This window comes from Salvelinus fontinalis, chromosome 19 (genome assembly GCF_029448725.1).
Source record: "Salvelinus fontinalis isolate EN_2023a chromosome 19, ASM2944872v1, whole genome shotgun sequence".
NCBI lineage: Eukaryota > Metazoa > Chordata > Actinopteri > Salmoniformes > Salmonidae > Salvelinus > Salvelinus fontinalis.
In genome coordinates, this window is record NC_074683.1 from 1,737,665 (window position 1) to 1,759,673 (window position 22,009).

At 43.5% G+C, this 22,009-nt stretch overlaps 1 protein-coding gene across 1 annotated transcript in view; it reads right to left on the reverse strand.

Moving 5' to 3' along the window:
- mao (monoamine oxidase) overlaps nucleotides 1-22,009 on the reverse strand; it is a 75,265-nt gene that overhangs the window by 14,869 nt on the left and 38,387 nt on the right. Inside the window, exons 4-11 of the mRNA XM_055870325.1 lie at nucleotides 10,451-10,555; nucleotides 10,209-10,300; nucleotides 9,896-10,037; nucleotides 3,723-3,872; nucleotides 2,790-2,949; nucleotides 1,315-1,411; nucleotides 1,173-1,226; nucleotides 952-1,009 (exon numbers count right to left, since the gene is read on the reverse strand). Coding sequence (XP_055726300.1) covers nucleotides 952-1,009; nucleotides 1,173-1,226; nucleotides 1,315-1,411; nucleotides 2,790-2,949; nucleotides 3,723-3,872; nucleotides 9,896-10,037; nucleotides 10,209-10,300; nucleotides 10,451-10,555 — 858 coding nt within the window. The remainder of the gene's footprint in view (nucleotides 1-951; nucleotides 1,010-1,172; nucleotides 1,227-1,314; nucleotides 1,412-2,789; nucleotides 2,950-3,722; nucleotides 3,873-9,895; nucleotides 10,038-10,208; nucleotides 10,301-10,450; nucleotides 10,556-22,009) is intronic.

The following is a 22,009-nucleotide window of genomic DNA, read 5'->3' on the forward strand; positions in this document are numbered from 1 at the left end:
TAGTAGTAATAGTAGTCATAGTAGTAGTAATAGTAGTCATAGTAGTAGTAGTCATAGTAGTAGTAATTGTAGTCATAGTAGTAGTAATAGTAGTCATAGTAGTAGTAATAGTAGTCATAGTAGTAGTAGTCATAGTAATAGTAGTCATAGTAGTAGTAGTCATAGTAGTAGTAATAGTAGTAGTAATAGTAGTCATAGTAGTAGTAATAGTAGTCATAGTAGTAGTAGTCGTAGTCATAGTAGTAGTCATAGTAGTAGTAATAGTAGTCATAGTAGTAGTAATAGTAGTCATAGTAGCAGTAGTCATAGTAGTAGTAATAGTAGTCATAGTAGTAGTAATAGTAGTCATAGTAGTAGTAGTCATAGTAGTAGTAATAGTAGTCATAGTAGTAGTAATAGTAGTCATAGTAGTAGTAATAGTAGTCATAGTAGTAATAGTAGTCATAGTAGTAGTAATAGTAGTCATAGTAGTAGTAGTCATAGTAGTAGTAATAGTAGTAGTAATAGTAGTCATAGTAGTAGTAATAGTAGTCATAGTAGTAGTAGTCATAGTAGTAGTAATAGTAGTCATAGTAGTAGTAATAGTAGTCATAGTAGTAGTAATAGTAGTCATAGTAGTAGTAATAGTAGTCATAGTAGTAGTAGTCATAGTAGTAGTAATAGTAGTCATAGTAGTCATAGTAGTAGTAATAGTAGTCATAGTAGTAGTAGTCATAGTAGTAGTAATAGTAGTCATAGTAGTAGAAATGGTCCCGTGTGGCTCAGTTGGTAGAGCATGGCGCTTGCAACGCCAGGGTTGTGGGTTCAATTCCCATGGGGGGACCAGGATGAATATGTATGAACTTTCCAATTTGTAAGTCGCTCTGGATAAGAGCGTCTGCTAAATGACGTAAATGTAATAGTAATAGTAGTAGTAGTCGTTGTAGTCGTCGTAGTAATGGTTCCACTCACATGCAGAGCCTCCTCTGAGCCCAGCACTCTGGAGTAGATCTCACAGATCCTCTTCTTCCTACAGGGGACAACAACCATTTTTAAGGGTTAAGGAAGGGATAGGGTTAAACTCTCAATGCTAGTGCACATGGACATTCCTACTAGCATAGTATACACATGAGGAAGTGAAGTAAAACGCACTGTAGGTACTGAACACGTTAAACAGTCAGACAGATGTTTACCTCTCCTCTCTGGACAGTTCACATAGCTTCCTACACTTGCGGGCCAGGATGAAGCTGTGACAGAAATACAGTTATTACCACAGTTTCTTGTTCTCTATGGGTAATCATAATGGGATGCAGGAAACTAAATATCTGTGTTTACCCCATAATGGCAGGCACAGTCCCATCAGGCTTTGTGTCATCCAGAGTCAAGCTGATGGGGGCCTCTTCCTCCTCGATCACCATAGTACCACAGTACCCTGAGAGAGGGGGAGGAGTGAGATACAGGAGAGAAGGAGGACAGGAAGAGAGAAGGGATCAATAGACAGGAATAAGGAGGGAAGGAAGAGAGGAGAGAGAAGGGATCAATAGACAGGAATAAGGAGGGAAGGAAGATAGGAGAGAGAAGGGATCAATAGACAGGAATAAGGAGGAAAGGAAGATAGGAGAGAGAAGGGATCAATAGACAGGAATAAGGAGGGAAGAGAGGAGAGAGAAGGGATCAATAGACAGGAATAAGGAGGGAAGGAAGATAGGAGAGAGAAGGGATCAATAGACATGGATAAGGAGGAAAGGAAGAGAGGAGAGAGAAGTGATCAATAGACATGGATAAGGAGGAAAGGAAGAGAGGAGAGAGAAGGGATCAATAGACAGGAATAAGGAGGGAAGGAAGATAGGAGAGAGAAGGGATCAATAGACATGGATAAGGAGGAAAGGAAGAGAGGAGAGAGAAGTGATCAATAGACATGGATAAGGAGGAAAGGAAGAGAGGAGAGAGAAGGGATCAATAGACAGGAATAAGGAGGGAAGAGAGGAGAGAGAAGGGATCAATAGACATGGATAAGGAGGGAAGGAAGATAGGAGAGAGAAGGGATCAATAGACATGGATAAGGAGGGAAGGAGGATAGGAGAGAGAAGGGATCAATAGACAGGAATAAGGAGGGAAGGAAGATAGGAGAGAGAAGGGATCAATAGACATGGATAAGGAGGAAAGGAAGATAGGAGAGAGAAGGGATCAATAGACAGGAATAAGGAGGGAAGGAAGATAGGAGAGAGAAGGGATCAATAGACAGGAATAAGGAGGGAAGGAAGATAGGAGAGAGAAGGGATCAATAGACAGGAATAAGGAGGGAAGGAAGAGAAGAGAGAGAAGGGATCAATAGACAGGAATAAGGAGGAAAGGAAGAGAGGAGAGAGAAGGGATCAATAGACATGGATAAGGAGGGAAGGAAGAGAGGAGAGAGAAGGGATCAATAGACATGGATAAGGAGGGAAGGAGGAGAGGAGAGAGAAGGGGTCAATAGACAGGAATAAGGAGGGAAGGAAGAGAGGAGAGAGAAGGGATCAATAGACATGGATAAGGAGGGAAGGAAGATAGGAGAGAGAAGGGATCAATAGACAGGAATAAGGAGGGAAGGAAGAGAAGAGAGAGAAGGGATCAATAGACAGGAATAAGGAGGGAAGGAAGAGAAGAGAGAGAAGGGATCAATAGACATGGATAAGGAGGGAAGGAGGAGAGGACATCTATCCCTCAGTCCTTCATTTATTTCTCCAAGTTATCTCTCTAGTATACCACATATTTGATGACAGAGCCCACGGACCCTCCCTCTCTCCCTCCCTCACTCCCTCTCTCCTTACCTTTCTTCCTCCAGAAGTTATCTCTGTAGTAGACCATACACTTAATGACAGAGCCCATGGGGACCCTGTGGATCAGCTGGTTTCTGAGCGGGGGCAGCTCGGGGTTAAAGTGCATCTTCAGGTTCAGACCAGGGGCGGTTGCCACAATCACATACTTGGCCTGGGAGAAACAAAACACACCAGAGAAGAGTTGAGGCCTACGTGGTGTGTAGTGTGTACCTCCCCAGTTCTTCCCGGGTGACTAAGCAGCTCTAGGGCACTTCTGCTTAATGGGTTTTAACAGGGAAAGAGGATGTGGTCTGGATAGAGAGATGAAGACCAGCTTACTGACAACAATGTCCTCAGGCTTACACACACACACAGACACACACACATGCACTCCCGCCCACCCGCCTGCACACACACAAATGCAGACAAACATACGCACGCATGCAGGCATGCACGGCACATAGGCACGCACGCACACACAAACTAAGGGGTCCTGTAAGTACAGAGTTGTATGGATAAATGAAGGATTCCTAGAATGTTCCAGGAGTTCTAGAATGCAGGTTTACAGTAGTCACAACATGGACCTTATGAGGTGTCATGTATTATGAACATACAAGCTCTAGATGGAAGCAGAGGCACAACCTGAAATCAGTAGGTTACAACAGAGTGGAATGTGCACTTTATAAACCGCTAACTTACAGCAACAAGTTACCTGTAAGTTACTGTAAAAAAACAGGTACAATATGTTCCTGTCAACTGCAAAGAAACTTTGGTTAAATTAAAGTTTTCTGGGAAGTTACGGTAGCATACTGTTACTTTTTTTTACAATAACTAAAAGGTACCTGGGTGCCAGTAAGTTACCACAAAAACAAGTTGCATTTTTTACAGTGTGGGCTGACATCATCAATAGGTTGATGGATTGGAGACGACTCCTCTCTCACCCACCTTGTATGTTTCCTTGTTGAGAGTCTCAACCTCGACCATGTCCCCTGTCTGGTCGATCCTGTAGACGGGAGATTCCATCTTGACACACTCACCCAGCTCCTTGGCCATACACTCACTGATCTGGCTGGAACCGCCCACAAACTTCCTCTCCTGAAATGTAAATACTGTATCATCAGTCATATGAATCAAATACACGCAATGGTAATAAGGCCTAACCTGCTTTGTGTAATGTTCAGAGGGTTGGGAAAAACATAAGCTAGGGAAAGGCACCTTTATTTTACAGTGGACTATTACTGAAGTGCATTACTTTTGACAAAGTTAGATATAGTATTCTCTATAGGCTGAATCCTAACGCCAGAACACGCACTATCCTAATCCTAATGACATCAGTGCCAGATTTACACCCTATGAGACATGAAATTGTTGTTCTGTTCATTCTTCTGCATCCCTAATTATACCTAAGACACTCAGACTGAGGACAATTTATCTGCAGAGAATATGCAACTATGCTTGGCATGCATGGCAATTGACTTCAACATAGGATGCAGCCCAGGCAGCAGGCTGTTAGCCAGCCTGCCAGCTTAGTGGAGTCTGCCACTAGCACAGTCAGTGTAGTCAGCTCAGCAATCCCCATTGAGACCGTGTCTGTGCCTCGACCTAGGTTGGGCAAAACTAAACATGGCGGTGTTCGCCTTAGCAATCTCACTAGGATAAAGACCTCCTCCATTCCTGCCATTATTGAAAGAGATTGTGATACCTCACATCTCAAAATAGGGCTACTTAATGTTAGATCCCTCACTTCAAAGGCAGTTATAGTCAATGAACTAATCACTGATCATAATCTTGATGTGATTGGCCTGACTGAAACATGGCTTAAGCCTGATGAATTTACTCTGTTAAATGAGGCTTCACCTCCTGGTTACACTAGTGACCATATCCCCTGTGCATCCCGCAAAGGTGGAGGTGTTGCTAACATTTCCGATAGCAAATTTCAATGTACAAAAAAAGCTCTTTTGAGCTTCTTGTCATGAAATCTATGCAGCCTACTCAATCACTTTTATAGCTACTGTTTACAGGCCTCCTGGGCCAAATACAGCGTTCCTCACTGAGTTCCCTGAATTCCTATCGGACCTTGTAGTCATAGCAGATAATTTTCAAATTTTTGGTGCTTTTAATATTCACATGGAAAAGTCCACAGACCCACTCCAAAAGGCTTTCGGAGCCATCATCAACTCAGTGGGTTTTGTCCAACATGTCTCTGGACCTACTCACTGTCACAATCATTCTCTGGACCTAGTTTTGTCCCATAGAATAAATGTTGTAGATCTTAATGTTTTTCCTCATAATCCTGGACTATCGGACCACCATTTTATTACGTTTGCAATCGCAACAAATAATCTGCTCAGACCCCAACCAAGGAGCATCAAAAGTCGTGCTCTAAATTCTCAGACAACACAAAGATTCCTTGATGCCCTTCCAGACTCCCTCTACCTACCCAAGGACGTCAGAGGACAAAAATCAGTTAACCACCTAACTGAGGAACTCAATTTAACCTTGCGCAATACCCTAGATGCAGTTGCACCCCTAAAAACTAAAAACATTTGTCATAAGAAACTAGCTCCCTGGTATACAGAAAATACCCGAGCTCTGAAGCAAGCTTCCAGAAAATTGGAACGGAAATGGCGCCAAACCAAACTGGAAGTCTTCCGACTAGCTTGGAAAGACAGTACCGTGCAGTATCGAAGAGCCCTCACTGCTGCTCGATCATCCTACTTTTCCAACTTAATTGAGGAAAATAAGAACAACCCAAAATTTATTTTTGATACTGTTGCAAAGCTAACTAAAAAGCAGCATTCCCCAAGAGAGGATGGCTTTCACTTCAGCAGTAATAAATTCATGAACTTCTTTGAGGAAAAGATCCTGATCATTAGAAAGCAAATTACGGACTCCTCTTTAAATCTGCGTATTCCTCCAGGGCTTAGCTGTCCTGGAGCTGCACAGCTCTGCCAGGGCCTGGGATCGGGAGAGACACTTAAGTGTTTTAGTACTATATCTCTTGACACAATGATGAAAATAATCATGGCCTCTAAACCTTCAAGCTGCATACTGGATCCTATTCCAACTAAACTACTGAAAGAGCTGCTTCATGTGCTTGGCCCTCCTATGTTGAACATAATAAACTGCTCTCTATCAACCGGATGTGTACCAAACTCACTAAAAGTGGCAGTAATAAAGCCTCTAGAAAAAGCCAAACTTTGACCCGGATAATATAAAAAATCTAGCGGCCTATATCGAATCTTCCATTCCTCTCAAAATTTTTAGAAAAAGCTGTTGCGCAGCAACTCACTGCCTTCCTGAAGACAAACAATGTATACGAAATGCTTCAGTCTGGTTTTAGACCCCATCAAAGCACTGAGACTGCACTTGTGGAGGTGGTAAATGACCTTTTAATGGCGTCAGACCGAGGCTCTGCATCTGTCCTCGTGCTACTAGACCTTAGTGCTGCCTTTGACACCATCGATCACCACATTCTTTTGGAGAGACTGAAAACCCAAATTGGTCTACACGGACAAGTTCTGGCCTGGTTTAGATCTTATCTGTCGGAAAGATATCAGTTGGTCTCTGTGAATGGTTTGTCCTCTGACAAATCAACTGTACATTTCGGTGTTCCTCAAGGTTTCGTTTTAGGACCACTATTGTTTTCACTATATATTTTACCTCTTGGGGATGTCATTCGAAAACATAATGTTAACTTTCACTGCTATGCGGATGACACACAGCTGTACATTTCAATGAAACATGGTGAAGCCCCAAAATGGCCCTCGCTAGAAGCCTGTGTTTCAGACATAAGGAAGTGGATAGCTGAAAACGTTCTACTTTTAAACTCGGACAAAACAGAGATGCTTGTTCTAGGTCCCAAGAAACAAAGAGATCTTCTGTTGAATCTGACAATTAATCTTGATGGTTGTAAAGTTGTCTCAAATAAAACTGTGAAGGACCTCGGTGTTACTCTGGACCCTGATCTCTCTGGACCCTGACTGTTTCAAGGACAGCTTTTTTCCATCTACGTAACATTGCAAAAATCAGAAACTTTCTGTCCAAAAATGATGCAGAAAAATTAATCCATGCTTTTGTTACTTCCAGGTTAGACTACTGCAATGCTCTACTTTCCGGCTACCCGGATAAAGCACAAAATAAACTTTGGTTAGTGCTAAATACGGCTGCTAGAATCCTGACTAGAACAAACATTTTTTATCATATTACTCCAGTGCTAGCCTCCCTACACTGGCTTCCTGTTAAGGCAAGGGCTGATTTCAAGGTTTTACTGCTAACCTACAAATCATTACATGGGCTTGCTCCTATCTTTCCGATTTGGTCCTGCCGTACATACCTACACGTACGCTACGGTCACAAGACGCAGGGCTCCTAATTGTCCCTAGAATTTCTAAGCAAACAGCTGGAGGCAGGGCTTTCTCCTATAGAACTCAATTTTTATGGAATGGTCTGCCTACCCATGTGAGAGACGCAGACTCGGTCTCAACTTTTAAGTCTTTACTGAAGACTCATCTCTTCAGTGGGTCATATGATTGAGTGTAGTCTGGCCCAGGAGTGTGAAGGTGAACGGAAAGGCTCTGGAGCAACGAACCGCCCTTGCTGTCTCTGCCTGGCCGGTTCCCCTCTCTCCACTGGGATTCTCTGCCTCTAACACTATTACAGGGGCTGAGTCACTGGCTTACTGGTGCTCTTTCATGCCGTCCCTAGGAGGGGTGTGTCACTTGAATGGGTTGAGTCACTGACGTGGTCTTCCTGTCTGGGTTGGCGCACCCCCCTTGGGTTGTGCCGTGGCGGAGATCTTTGTGGGCTATACTCGGCCTTGTCTCAGGATGGTAAGTTGGTGGTTGAAGCTATCCCTCTAGTGTTTTGGGGGCTGTGCTTTGGCAAAGTGGGTGGGGTTATATCGTTCCTGTTTGGCCCTGTCCGGGGGTATCATCGGATGGGGCCACAGTGTCTCCTGACCCCTCCTGTCTCAGCCTCCAGTATTTATGCTGCAGTAGTTTATGTGTCAGGGGGCTAGGGTCAGTCTGTTATATCTGGAGTGCTTCTCCTGTCTTATCCGGTGTCCTGTGTGAATTTAAGTATGCTCTCTCTAATTCTCTCTTTCTCTCTTTCTTTCTCTCTCTCGGAGGACCTGAGCTCTAGGACCATGCTCAGGACTACCAGGCATGATGACTCCACCTGGCCGTGCTGCTGCTTCAGTTTTAACTGTTCTGCCTGCGGCTATGGAACCCTGACCTGTTCACCGGACGTGCTACCTGTCCCAAACCTGCTGTTTTCAACTCTCTAGAGACTGCAGGAGCGGTAGAGATACTCTTAATGATCGGCTATGAAAAGCCAACTGACATTTACTCCTGAGGTGCTGACTTGCTGCCTCCTCGACAACTACTGTGATTATTATTATTTGACCATGCTGGTCATTTATGAACATTTGAACATCTTGGCCATGTTCTGTTATAATCTCCACCCGGCACAGCCAGAAGAGGACTGGTTACCCCTCATAGCCTGTTTCCTCTCTAGGTTTCTTCCTAGGTTTTGGCCTTTCTAGGGAGTTTTTCCTAGCCACCGTGCTTCTACACCTTCATTGCTTGCTGTTTGGGGTTTTAGGCTCGGTTTCTGTACAGCACTTTGAGATATCAGCTGATGTAAGAAGGGCTATATAAATACATTTGATTTGATTTAGGAGCAAATGCAATTGACCTCAAAAGGAGAGCGAATGCTATATCAACTCATGACAAACTTAGGTTTCTCTATTGCTCTACCTGGAAAATAAACACACTGAATAAAAACATTTGGAGTCAGAGAGCGGGGCGGACCAAACAGGAAATGAAAGTGGATGACCTCACAACAACATTCTCTAATTAGTCCAACACACCCCCTTCAACCGTCACCTAGGCAATGGAGCCACTCAGCTTTTCAAAGTAAACCAGAATAATGGGTTCTCCCTGGGCTCTGAAGAACAGCAATTCTCGAGGGAGGGATTATTCCTGTAAATTAGAGAGCATGGAATGAACTAGGTTAATTGGAGGGGGGGGGGTTGGTTGAAGGACGGCTCTACAGGGCCAGGGAATGGTAAGATTTAGAGTGGCTAATTTTGCCACCAGAGGTTTCACGTTAGTGACAATCTAAGTAGAATCCAAATGAGAATGTTGTTGTTGTGGAATGTTTTGTGCTAACATGGAGGATCGTTTTCTGAGCTCAGTTCAAAGGCTCCTGTGTGAGAGGCTCAGCTCAGCAAACCTAGAACCCAAACTTCTCCTTATTCTATGTAGGGTTCTCATAGAACCCCCTGTATATGGTTGTACCTAAAACCTTCTATGAAGGGTTCAGCATAAAACCCTCTATGAACGGTTCAACCAATAACCATTTTAGCATCTAAAAGTTATTCCGGGAACCCTCTATGAAGGGTTCTACAAAGAACACTTTTCTCTTTGGAGGGTTTTTCTTAGAACCATCAATGAAAGGTTCCACCAGCATTATTAGACTTTCAAATAATTACATATATCATACAACCTTTCTTTGAAGTTCTATCTACCCTAACACAGCGGTGTTAGGAAACTCCTGGTTTACAGGCCACAACAGGCCTGCAAATCACATAATGTTGGCTTGCAAAGTGATATGCAATTCCTATTGTAATCTAGCCAGAGTTAGGATATCCTACAAGTGGATTTTTTTATCACCTGCATTCAGAATGACTGCCAGGGTAGGGAAGATTACTACCTGATCATCTAAACTGGAACAACCATCCCAGTAACGGGTGCAATTAGTCCAACTACTAACAGATTGGATTAGTTTAGAAAACAAACAATTCTGAAAATCTCCCTGCAATAGAGCTTGCTGGGAAATATAATATATGTTTCTATGTAGAAACCTTATTGCCTTCCAAAGAACCATAATCCTTCTTGCCAAAGAATCATCAAAGAACCCTTTCTTGGTTAAATGGTTCTTAGGATGTTAAATGTTCTAGGTAGAACCCTTAGCCTTACAAAGAACATTTGTCTTTTTCTAAGTGTGTAGAACCCTGTATGGATATGGAAGAGCCAGTCCACTTGGTCAGAGAGATAGACAGACAGACAGACAGACAGACAGACAGGAAGCCAGCCAGTTGTGTACAGTACCTGTCCTCCGTTGGTGGTGGAGAAGATCCTCATGGTCCCTCCACACTGCTTGACGTACCAGAGGAACCACAGGGCCGACACCTCGTGGGGTTCAGAGGTCACGTTCACGTTCACAAACAGAGTGGCAAACCGCCTCGCAGAACTGTGAGGAGAGGGAGGAGCATGCACATGCGCGCACACACAGACAACACACAACACACACACACATGTAATCACTCAATCACAAAGACTATAAAAAGTGTAATATTATTGAATGATGCTCCATGAGGTTGAATGGTCCTGTGTGTATTGTGAAATAGGTGTAGTACAGTACCTGGTCCAGCAGATCTTGTCAAAGAGCTGCTTCATGGTCATCTTGTCCCACTCCTCAGCATGGGGAGCGCTCCATGGAGCCTCTCTGGGGATCTTTAACACACACACAAACACACTATGAGGGTGGAACCATCAAGAAGTATCAATGGCTAGAGACTAGGGAGTAGGGGTTGGTTTGGGATTGGGCCTGAGATGTGGAGGGGATGGCTGCACTAGACAGAAAAGGATGACGTGTGTGTTTACCTCGCTGCCCATCTCATCCATCTTCCTCCACAGGTTGTTGTAGTCCATCAGGGCAAATGGATTCCACATGGGGGGGAAGGAGCCTCTGAATGGGTAGGACTTTCCCTGTAGGACACAACATGCATGGGAGAAGACATGGAAGGGTTAGTTATCTTCAACATCGTCATCATCTTCATCATCCTCCGCCTCATCGTAATATTAATCTTCATCATCATCTTAGTCTTCGTATTCATCATCCTCCTCCTCATCATCAGCAGTAACAGCATTATCTTCATCATCCGCATCATCATCATCACTATAGACTAATAGTGATCTGAAAAAGCAATATTTTGCAAATGTTTCGGTTCTACTGAGATTCTGAACTGAACTACACATTTGTATTTGTATCTATTATGAATCCCCATTAGCTGCTGCCAAGGCAGCTAAATACAGCAGTAACGACATTATAACAAAAAAATAACATTAAAATACATTTTACAACAGATTTCACAATACCTTAAATGTGTGCCCTCAGGCCACTACTCTAGTACAACACTATCCAGATGTACGTGTGTGTATAGTGTGTATGTTATGTGTGTTTGTATCTGTGTATTTGTACCTGTGTGTGTGACTCTTCACAGTCCTCACTGTTCCATAAGATTTATTTTTATCTGTTTTTTTAAATCCGATTTTACTGCTTGCATCAGTTACTTGATGTGGAATAGAGTTCCATGTAGCCATGACTCTATGTAGTACTGTGCGCCTCCCATAGTCTGTTCTGGACTTGGTGGAATGTCTTGTGGGGTATGCATAGTTTCCGACCTGTGTGCTAGTAGTTTAAACAGACATCTCTACGTCTACATTTAAGGCCCAGCCTTGCTGTCCTGTTCTGGACCAGTTGTAATTTTCTTAAGTCGCTCTTTGTGGTGCAATACAACTACGACCTGTAGAACCTGCCTTGTTGATATTGTAGTTAAGAAAGCCGAACAACACTTTATTATGGACAGACGTCTCCCCACCTTAGCTACTGTTGCATCAAAATGTTTTGACCATAACAGTTTACAATCCAGGGTTACTCCAAGCAGTTCAATCTCCCCAACTTCACATTATTCATTGCAATATTTAGTTGAGGTTTAGGGTTTAGTGAATTATCTGTCCCAAATACAATGCTTTTAGTTTTTGAAATATTTAGGACTAACTTATTCCTTGCCACCCATTCTGAAACTGACTGCAGCTCTTTGTTAAGTGTTGCAGTGATTTCACTTGCTGTAGTAGCTGACGTGTATAGTGTTGAGTCATCAGCATACATAGACACACAGGCTTTACTCAGAGCCAATGGCATGTCATTAGCAAAGATTGAAAAAAGTAAGGGGCCTAGACAGCTGCCCTGGGGAATGCCTGATTCTACCTGGATTATGTTGGAGAGGTTAACATTAAAGAACACCCTCTGTAACGATTTTCTTCTTCTTCTGACGAGGGGTATGAAGGATCGGACCAAAATGCAGTGTGGTACGTGTCCATGTTAAATTTATTAAACTGAACACAAAAATAACAAAGGAGAAAACACGAAAAAACGAAACAGTCCTATCAGGTGACACAAAACAGGAAACTACCCACAAACACAGGTGGGAACAGGCTACCTAAGTATGGTTCTCAATCAGAGACAACGATTGACAGCTGCCTCTGATTGGGAACCATACCAGGCCAAACACAAAAATACAAAACATAGAATGCCCACCCCAACTCACGCCCTGACCAAACTAAAAAGGAGACATAAAAAAGGAACTAAGGTCAGAACGTGACACCCTCTGTGTTCTCTTAGACAGGTAACTCTCAATCCACAATATAGCAGGGTGTGTAAAGACATAAGATATACTGTAAGTTTTTCCAGCAGCATACTATGATCGTAAATGTCAAAAGCCGCACTGAAGTCTAACAAAACAGCTCCCACAATCTTTTTATTATCAATGTCTCTCAGCCAATCATCAGTCATTTGTGTAAGTGCCATGCATGTTGAATGCCCTTCCCTATACACACTGATCTTCTGCCTTCTCCCTGACAGAGGGAGCTGTGAGGAAATCCTTACCCCACAGCTAGCTCCATTGGGGGCAGAATACGATAAGGCAGCTTGCTTCATATTTCACTCCAGATCAAAGATAGCAGCTAATTGCACATTCAGCAAGGCAGATAAGTTTATCTCGATCTCACGCTCAGACTATTTCTCAACACCTACAGGTTTGTAAAGTAGTGTAGAGTTCATTTATTTGTGATTTCTAGACATTTCCTTTGAACGTGGGGCTTTAGAAAATAGACTGGGAAAGCCATATCAGTTCATTCAACAGTGTGCGTTTGTGTGTTTCTGTCTGTGTTACTCTTACATAACTGGTATTAATCACTTAGGTTGACAATTAAATGGGTCTACCTGAAGGCCCATTAAACATATAACTACCAGAGAGAGAAGGAGGGAAGGAGAGACAGTGTCTGAAATACAGTACATAAACAATGGTGAGGAAGCTGTGGACCTATAGTTCTTGTACTGGACTATAGTCCTTATACTGTACAATAGCCCTATACTGTACTATAGTCCTATACTGTACTATAGTCCGTATACTGTACTATAGTCCCTAAACTGTACTATAGTCCTATACTGTACTATAGTCCTATACTGTACAATAGTCCTATACTGTACAATAGTCCTATACTGGACTATAGTCCTTATACTGTACAATAGCCCTATACTGTACTATAGTCCTATACTGTACTATAGTCCGTATACTGTACTATAGTCCCTAAACTGTACTATAGTCCTATACTGTACTATAGTCCTATACTGTACAATAGTCCTATACTGTACTATAGTCCTATACTGTACTATAGTCCTTACTAGTCCTATACTGTACTATAGTCCTATACTGTACTATAGTCCTATACTGTACTATAGTTCTTATACTGTACTATAGTCCCTAAACTGTACTATAGTCCTATACTGTACTATAGTCCTATACTCTACACTAGTCCTATACTGTACTATAGTCCTATACTGTACTGTAGTCCTATACTGTACTATAGTCCTATACAGTACCATAGTCCTTATACTGTACTATAGTCCTATACTGTACTATAGTCCTTACTAGTCCTATACTGTACTATAGTCCTATACTGTACTATAGTCCTTAGTCCTGAAGTGTTTGATATAGGACCTTAGAAAATACAAGTTGATTGACCCTGAATATGAAAGCATCTCTGCGATGCACTATATATTGTTCCTTGAAAAAGTAAATTAATGTCTGTATTTCATGACACTCAGACAATTTCATGTATAATTCATATAATTTTGTAACAGTCAAAAGACTTGACCTTGGCTATTCAAGTACAAGTTTTATGAAAGACATTCTTTGTACATGCTTTTCTAGAACTGCACTCTGACAACTAAAAAGTTGTTTCACAGTTCCTCTTGGCACGCTAAACCCAATCTGAGCCTAATTTATTTTAATTACATTTTGGTCACAACATCAACGTCTACTTATCCAAAGCTTCTTAGGGCCTGCTCTCAGGACATGCAAGAAGTACATGTGCAACAAACAAAAAGATATATCAAACTTTCTGCCCTCTTTCTCTCTCACTTTTATTAGGTGTTCCTTATGTTTGGTATACTCAGTATATAGTTAGTGATTAACTAATGATTATTATGATATATTCTACAGTATGGCATTTGTCCTAGTTACTATCAATGGAAAGTCCAAGTCTTGATGAAAAGAGCTATGGTTGTAATGTGTCCTTATCAGTTACAACCGATATCGCACCTGAGTTATCCACATGACATTACAGTACAGTACAGTCCTAAGATAATTCACTCTCTGGGGAGGTGTTGCATTTTAATGGTGGAAGGGATGGAAATACACACGAACAAACACACATACTCACTCTGTGGTACAGGTTATGATTGCCAAAAAGATCATCAAGGACAACAACCACCCGAGCAACTGCCTGTTCACCCCGCTACCATCCAGAAGGCGAGGTTAGTACAGGTGCATCAAAGCTGGGACCGAGGAAAAATAGCTTCCATCTCAAGGCCATCAGACTGTTAAACAGCCATCAATAACACAGAGAGGCTGCTGCCTACATACAGACTTGAAATCATTGCCACTTTAATAAATTGATCACTAGTCACTTTATTAATGCCACTTTAATAATGATGTTTACATATCTTGCATTACTGGGGCAGCAGGTAGCCTAGTGGTTAGAGCGTTGGGCCAGTAACCGATATGTTGCTAGATCGAATCCCTGAGCTGACAAGGTAAAAATCTGTCGTTCTGCCCCCGAACAAGGCAGTTAACCCACTGTTCCTAGGCCGTCATTGTAAATAAGAATTTGTTGCCTAGTTAAATAAAAAAATTACTAATCCTGTATGTATATACTGTATTCTATGCCGCTTGCTCATCCATATATTTATATGTACACTTATTCCATCCCTTTGTTTGTATTAGGTAGTTGTGGTGGAATTGTTAGATTACATGTTAGATACTGCTGCACTGTCGGAACTAGAAGCGCAAGTACTTCGCTACACTCGCAATAACATCTGCTAACCATGTGTATGGGACCAATAAAATTTGATTTGAGGGTGAGCGCCTTTTGATGAGGTGCACTACCATGGCAACCAGCCAGGAAGGTACCAGAGTGAGTGTACATGCAGATCCCAGACATAGAGATAGTAGCTAAGAAAACACAGTCACACAGGGGTTCCAGTGAGCTGCTGGTAACGTCAGAACTCAGAGTCTAGCTGCCTTACAACATCTTAAATGAGGAACACATATCCTTTTCAGAAAGGAAACCTTTAATTGCAGAAAATCAGCTGGAAACATGTGATTTCACACGGAGAGACACACTGTATTTAGAGCCCATAAGTCAGTGGAGTCTCTTGCCAAATTTGACGTGTGACCCTGCAGCACACATCCGTAACTGCTATCTACGTTATTCCACATGCTTGTGGCATGTCAGGCAGGCTGAAATAGATTATGTCAATAAAACAACAGTGTGACTAGAGTGACTGGACTGAACTAACACTCACATTGATTTATGTCTACTTCCCTGTAGCCAATCAGAGCATTTGGTTACTCTACGAATGAGAGCTCCTCAGAAGCATGTGGACTATAGTGACGTAAAAAGACCACGTCCAGTTCTTAGTGGTCTGTGTCTACAGAAGCTAGACGGGTTAGGGTTAGGGTTGAACTGGGATATGGACATGAAGCTAGGGTTAGGGTTGAACTGGGATATGGACATGAAGCTAGGGTTAGGGTTGAACTGGGATATGGACATGAAGCTAGGGTTAGGGTTGAACTGGGATATGGACATGAAGAAAGGGTTAGGGTTGAACTGGGATATGGACATGAAGCTAGGGTTAGGGTTGAACTGGGATATGGACATGAAGCTAGGGTTAGGGTTGAACTGGGATATGGACATGAAGCTAGGGTTAGGGTTGAACTGGGATATGGACATGAAGCTAGGGTTAGGGTTGAACTGGGATATGGACATGAAGCTAGGGTTGGGGTTGTGGTTAAGGCTATGGTTAGGGTTAGGGTTTAACCAGGATGTGGACATTAAACTAGGGTTAAGGTTGTGGTTAAGATTGAACTGGTATGTGGACATGAAGCTAGGATTAGGGTTGTGGTTGAGCGTTAGGGTTGATCCGGGATGTGGACCTGAAGCTACGGTTAGGGTACTGTCCCTAAAAACTACTGCCACGTCTGAATACCTGTACTTGCTTTCTAGATAGTAATAATTTGGGGTATGCGAAAATATAATGTTTTATAGTAGTGCAGGTTGCTAGTGCCAACGACGGGCAGTATTTCCGTTTCATGTATTTGATATAAGCATTTCAATACTTTCAATACCTATTTTGTCATTTGTATTTCACTGGTTTGCACTACATTTCATATGGCCTATTTTGTAATAATTTAATTAGAATTTTCTAATACAAATATATACTTGCAAGTAGCACACTCACAACTACAACATTCTCTGTAACGGTAACATAATCTCTTTACTTGCTATGACTGTTGTATATTCTTGTTAACCTTAGTTTAATACACTGACTGTAAGACGCTCTGGATAAGAGTGTCTGCTAAATGACCAAACGTAAATGTAAAAATTAACCATTGCAAGGCAAGCACCAACCAAGCTTCTGGGAGAGTGCAATGGTCCCCTTTTGATTAGTTATTATTATAATGCCACATCTGGCAGCACAGTAGCCAGTAAATAATTGTAGATTTACAGGAAAAGGTTTTTAGATCAAAAAAATACATTATGGTACTGTATTCTGTGGGGTGGTACTGAATTACAGTAAATTACTGGCAGCACAGTAGCCAGTAAATTACTGTATATTTATAGGACAAATATAACAAATACAGTATGGTACTGTATTCTGTGGGGTGCAGCATTCTCACTAATGGGTGCAACAAATATAGCCTCTTACAAGGCATGCTTCAAAATATGTTAATGTGCCAGATATTTACAGAAGCAGTATGCTACACACATAATTTGGTTTTAATCCAGAGAGGATTGCAAAAGTATCTAGATCCTCTATGAGGCCGTAGAGAGATTCTAATTGTGGTTTTAAAAGAAAACAATGAATCATCAACGTACAATGACACCTTCGTTTTTAAGCCACGGATTTCTAATACCTTAATATTATTGTTTGATCTAAATTTAACAGCTAACATTTTGATGGCAATAATAAATATATATGCCAATAGTGGACAACCTTGTTTTCCTCCTCTAGATAGTTTAAAACTTTCTGAGATGTAGCCATTATTTACTATTTTACACCTAGGGTTACTATACATAACTTTAACCCATTTTATAAGAGATTCCCCAAAATTGAAATATTCTAGGCATTTATATATAAACTCCAGTTGTACTTTATCAAAAGCCTTTTCAAAATCAGCTATGAAAACCAGGCCTGATGTCCCCGATATTTCATAGTATTCTATTGTGTCCAGTTTTATATTATCTCCAATGTATCGTCCATGTAAAAAACCTGTCTGATTAGGATGAGTAATATCTGACAATACTTTTTTTATTTTATGCGCCAAGCATTTTGCTTGGACTTTGCATCACAACACTGAAGTGTAAGAGGTCTCCAATTTTTTAAATGGACTGGATCTTTATATATACCACTTGGGTCCTGTTTCAGTAATAATGATATCAGACCTTCTTGTCACATGTCTGATAATCTACCATTTATATAGGAGTGGTTAAAACATGCTAATAATGGTCCTCTGAGTACATCCAAAAAAATCAAAAAAAATTGGTATACTTCCACTGGTATGCTATCCAGCCCTGGAGTTTTCCCAGCCTTAAAGGCCCCAATTGCATCAAGAAGTTCCTCCTCTGTAATTTGGCCTTCACATGAGTCTTTCTGTACAGATGTTAATTTTACATTATTATGAGGAAAAAATCCATACAATTAGTTTCAGTTAGTGGAGATGGAGGAGACTGAAACGAAAACATATTCTTAAAGTACTTTACTTCCTCTTTCAAAATATGATTTGGTTAGTAATGCGTGACTGATTTTTCCCCATATTCCATCCAGTTCACTTTATTTTTTATAATATATTACATTGGATCTTTCTTGAATAAGTTCCTCCATTTCTTTTTGTTTTTCCTCTAACTTATTCTGTGCCTCTATGGTACAATTTTTATTGCTGTCTAACTGTAATGTTAGTCCTTCAATTTCCTTCGTTGATATGGACTCTTTTGATCTAAATTGCATTTGTTTTATAGATGAGTACTGAACTGCATGGCCTCTAAAGGCACATTTAAAAGTGTCCCATACAATAAGGGGATCTGCTGTACCTGTCACGACTTCCGCCGAATTCGGTCCCTCTCCTTGTTCGTGCGGCATTCGGCGGTCGACGTCACCGGCTTTCTAGCCACCGCCAATCCACTTTTCATTTTCCATTTGTTCTGTCTTTGTCTTATCACACCTGGCTTCACTTAATCACCAGGTCTCCACCGTGCGCATCCCCTCAGAATATGCCAATTTGGCTCTCGCCTTCTGTAAGAGGAGGGCGATTAAATTACCACCTCATCGACGGGGGGATTGTGCGATAAATCTCCTGGTAGACGCAGCACTTCCCATGAGTCACGTGTATCCTCTGTCACAGGAGGAGACGGTGGCTATGGAAACATATGTCTCCGGATCCCTGGGGCAGGGATACATTCGGCCCTCCACTTCACCTGCCTCCTCAAGTTTATTTTTTGTGAAGAAGAAGGATGGGGGTCTGCGCCCGTGTATTGACTATCGAGGGATCAATCAGATTACTGTGAGGTACAGCTACCCGCTGCCTCTCATTGCCAGTGCGATCGAGTCAATGCACGGGGCGTACTTCTTTACAAAATTGGATCTCAGGAGCGCTTACAACCTGGTGCGTATCCGGGAAGGGGACGAGTGAAAGACGGCATTTAGTACCACCTCAGGGCACTATGAGTACCTCGTCATGCCGTACGGGTTGATGAATGCTCCATCAGTTTTCCAGGCCTTTGTTGACAAGATTTTCCGGGACCTGCACGGGCAGGGTGTAGTGGTGTATATCGACGACATTTTGATATACTCCACTACACGCGCCGAGCATGTGTCCCTGGTGCGCAGGGTGCTTGGTTGACTGTTGGAGCATGACCTGTACGTCAAGGCTGAGAAATGTCTGTTCTTCCTACAGTCCGTCTCCTTCCTAGGGTACCGCATTTCCACATCAGGGGTGGAGAGGGAGAGTGACCGCATATTAGCCGTGCGTAATTGGCCGACTCCCACCATGGTAAAGGAAGTGCAGCGGTTTCTAGGGTTTGCCAACTACTACCGGAGGTTTATCCGGGGTTTTGGTCAGGTAGCAGCTCCCATTACCTCACGGCTGAGGCGGACAGGGCCTTTGGTCAACTGAAGGCTCTGTTTACCTCGGCTCCCGTGCTGGCTCATCTGGATCCCTCTTTGGCGTTCATAGTGGAGGTGGACGCGTCCGAGGCTGGGATAGGAGCCGTGCTCTCTCAGTGCTCGGTCACGCCACCAAAGCTCCGCCCCTGTGCTTTCTTTTCGAAGAGGCTCAGCCCGGCGGAGCTAAACTATGATGTGGGGGACCGGGAGCTGTTGGCTGTTGTTAAGGCTCTGAAGGCGTGGAGACATTAGCTTGAGGGGGCTAAACACCCTTTTCTCATCTGGACTGACCACCGCAATCTGGAGTACATCCGGGCGGCGAGGAGACTGAACCCTCGCCAGGCAAGGTGGGCTATGTTCTTTACCGTTTTGTTTTCACTCTATCCTACAGACCAGGTTCCCAGAACGCTAAGGCAGACTCACTGTCCCGGATGTATGACACAGAGGAGCGGTCTATGGATCACACTCCCATACTTCCGGCCTCTTGCCTGGTGGCATCGGTGGTGTGGGAGCTGGACGCGGACATCGAGCGGGCGTTACGCACAGAGCCCACTCCCCCCCAGTGTCCAGCTGGGCTCCTGTACGTTCCGTCTGCTGTCCGCGACCGTTTGATCGTTTGGGCCCATACATCACCCTCCTCTGGTCATCCTGGCATCGGTCAGACGGTTCGTTGCCTTAGTGGGAAGTACTGGTGGCCCACCTTGGCCAAGGACGTGAGGGTTTATGTTTCCTCCTGCTCGGTGTGTGCCCAGTGCAAGGCTCCCAGGCACCTGCCCGGAGGGAAATTACAACCCCTAGCCGTTCCACAACGGCTGTGGTCACACCTGTCGGTGGACTTCCTAACGGATCTTCCTCCCTCACAGGGCAACACCACGATCCTGGTCGTTGTGGATCGGTTTTCAAAGTTCTGCCGTCTCCTCCCTCCTCCCGGTCTCCCTACGGCCCTACAGACTGCGGAGGCCCTGTTCACTCATGTCTTCCGGCACTACGGGGTGCTTGAGGACATAGTCTCTGATCGGGGTCCCAAGTTCAGGTCCAGGGTCTGGAGAGCGTTCATGGAACGTCTGGGGGTCTCGGTCAGCCTTACCTCAGGTTTTCACCCTGAGAGTAACGGGCAGGTGGAGAGAGTAAATCAGGATGTGGGTAGGTTTCTGCGGTCATATTGCCAGGACCGGCCGGGGGAGTGGGCGACGTTCATCCCCTGGGCAGAGATGGCCCAAAACTCACTCCGCCACTCCTCCACTAACCTCTCTCCTTTCCAGTGCGTACTGGGGTATCAGTGCTTGGAGGAGATCTGGGACGCCGCCCATGTGTACCTACAACGTGCCGTGAGGTGGCAAAAAGCGAGCGACGACCGCCACCGCAGCGAGGCCCCGGTGTTCGCACTGGGAGACCGGGTCTGGCTCTCGACCTGGAACCTGCCCCTCCACCTGTCCTGCCGGAAGCTGGGTCCGCGGTTTGTGGGGCCATTTAAAGTCCTGAGGAGACTGAACGAGGTATGCTACAGGTTACAGCTTCCCCCAGATTATCGCATTAATCCCTCATTCCATGTGTCTCTCCTCAGGTGGCTGGTGGCTGGTCCACTCCAAGAAGCTGAGGTGCGGGAGGTTCCTCCGCCACCTCTGAACATCGAGCGGGGCCCCGGCGTATGGGCCTTCAGTGCCTCGTGGATTGGGAGGGGTATGGTCCGGAGGAGAGATGCTGGGTGATCGGTGGAGGACGTCCTGGGCCCTTCTTGCTACGGGATTTCCACCATCTCCATCCGGATCGCCCTGTGCTTCGTCCTCCGGGTCGTCCGCGAGATTGGTGTCCGTGCGCAGCAGGAGCCGCGTGTCAAGGGGGGGGGGGGTACTGTCACGATTTCCACCGAAGTCGGTCCCTCTCCTTCGGCGGTCGACTTCATCGGCTTTCTAGTCACCGCCGATCCACTTTTCATTTTCCATTTGTTCTGTCTTTGTCTTATCACACCTGGCTTCACTTAATCAACTACTTGTTTATTATTTAACCCCGTGTTCTACATGTTGTATTTGTAAGTGATTGTTTGTTATATTGTGGTCTGTATTGTGTGGCCGTGTATAGTACGTGTTATGTTTGAATTTTTGAGTAAAGTATTGACTCATCTCACCACCTACACACAGACGCCTTTACAGTACCTATGTTATTTCTGAAAAAGTCTGTTATAAATTCTATAAATCTAGTAGGCTTTGACTAAATGTCCAATATCCTCGCCCACGTGGAAATTCTGTAAGAGTAATATATATGCCAATTATGTGATGATCTGACCGCATTCTGTCCCCTATCAACACTTTTTAAACTTTTGGGACCAGAGAGAATGGCATAAGAAAGTAGTCAAGATGACTAGCTTGATTAAGCCTCCGCCATGTATATCTCACTAGGTCAGGGTAATTAAGTCTCCATATATCCACTAATTCCAATATATCCATGACATTCATGATTTCCTTAAGTGCCTGAGGGTGATAGTTTGTAGTGTGATTTCCTTTCCGGTCCATAGAGGTATTTAAGACCGTATTAAAATCTCCCACCATAATAATAGAGTCTAGTGTTGCTTGCAGAGTTGATAAATTCGTATATATATTTTCAAAGAAGCTTGGATCATCATTATTTGGACCGTATAGGTTAATAAGCCATATCTG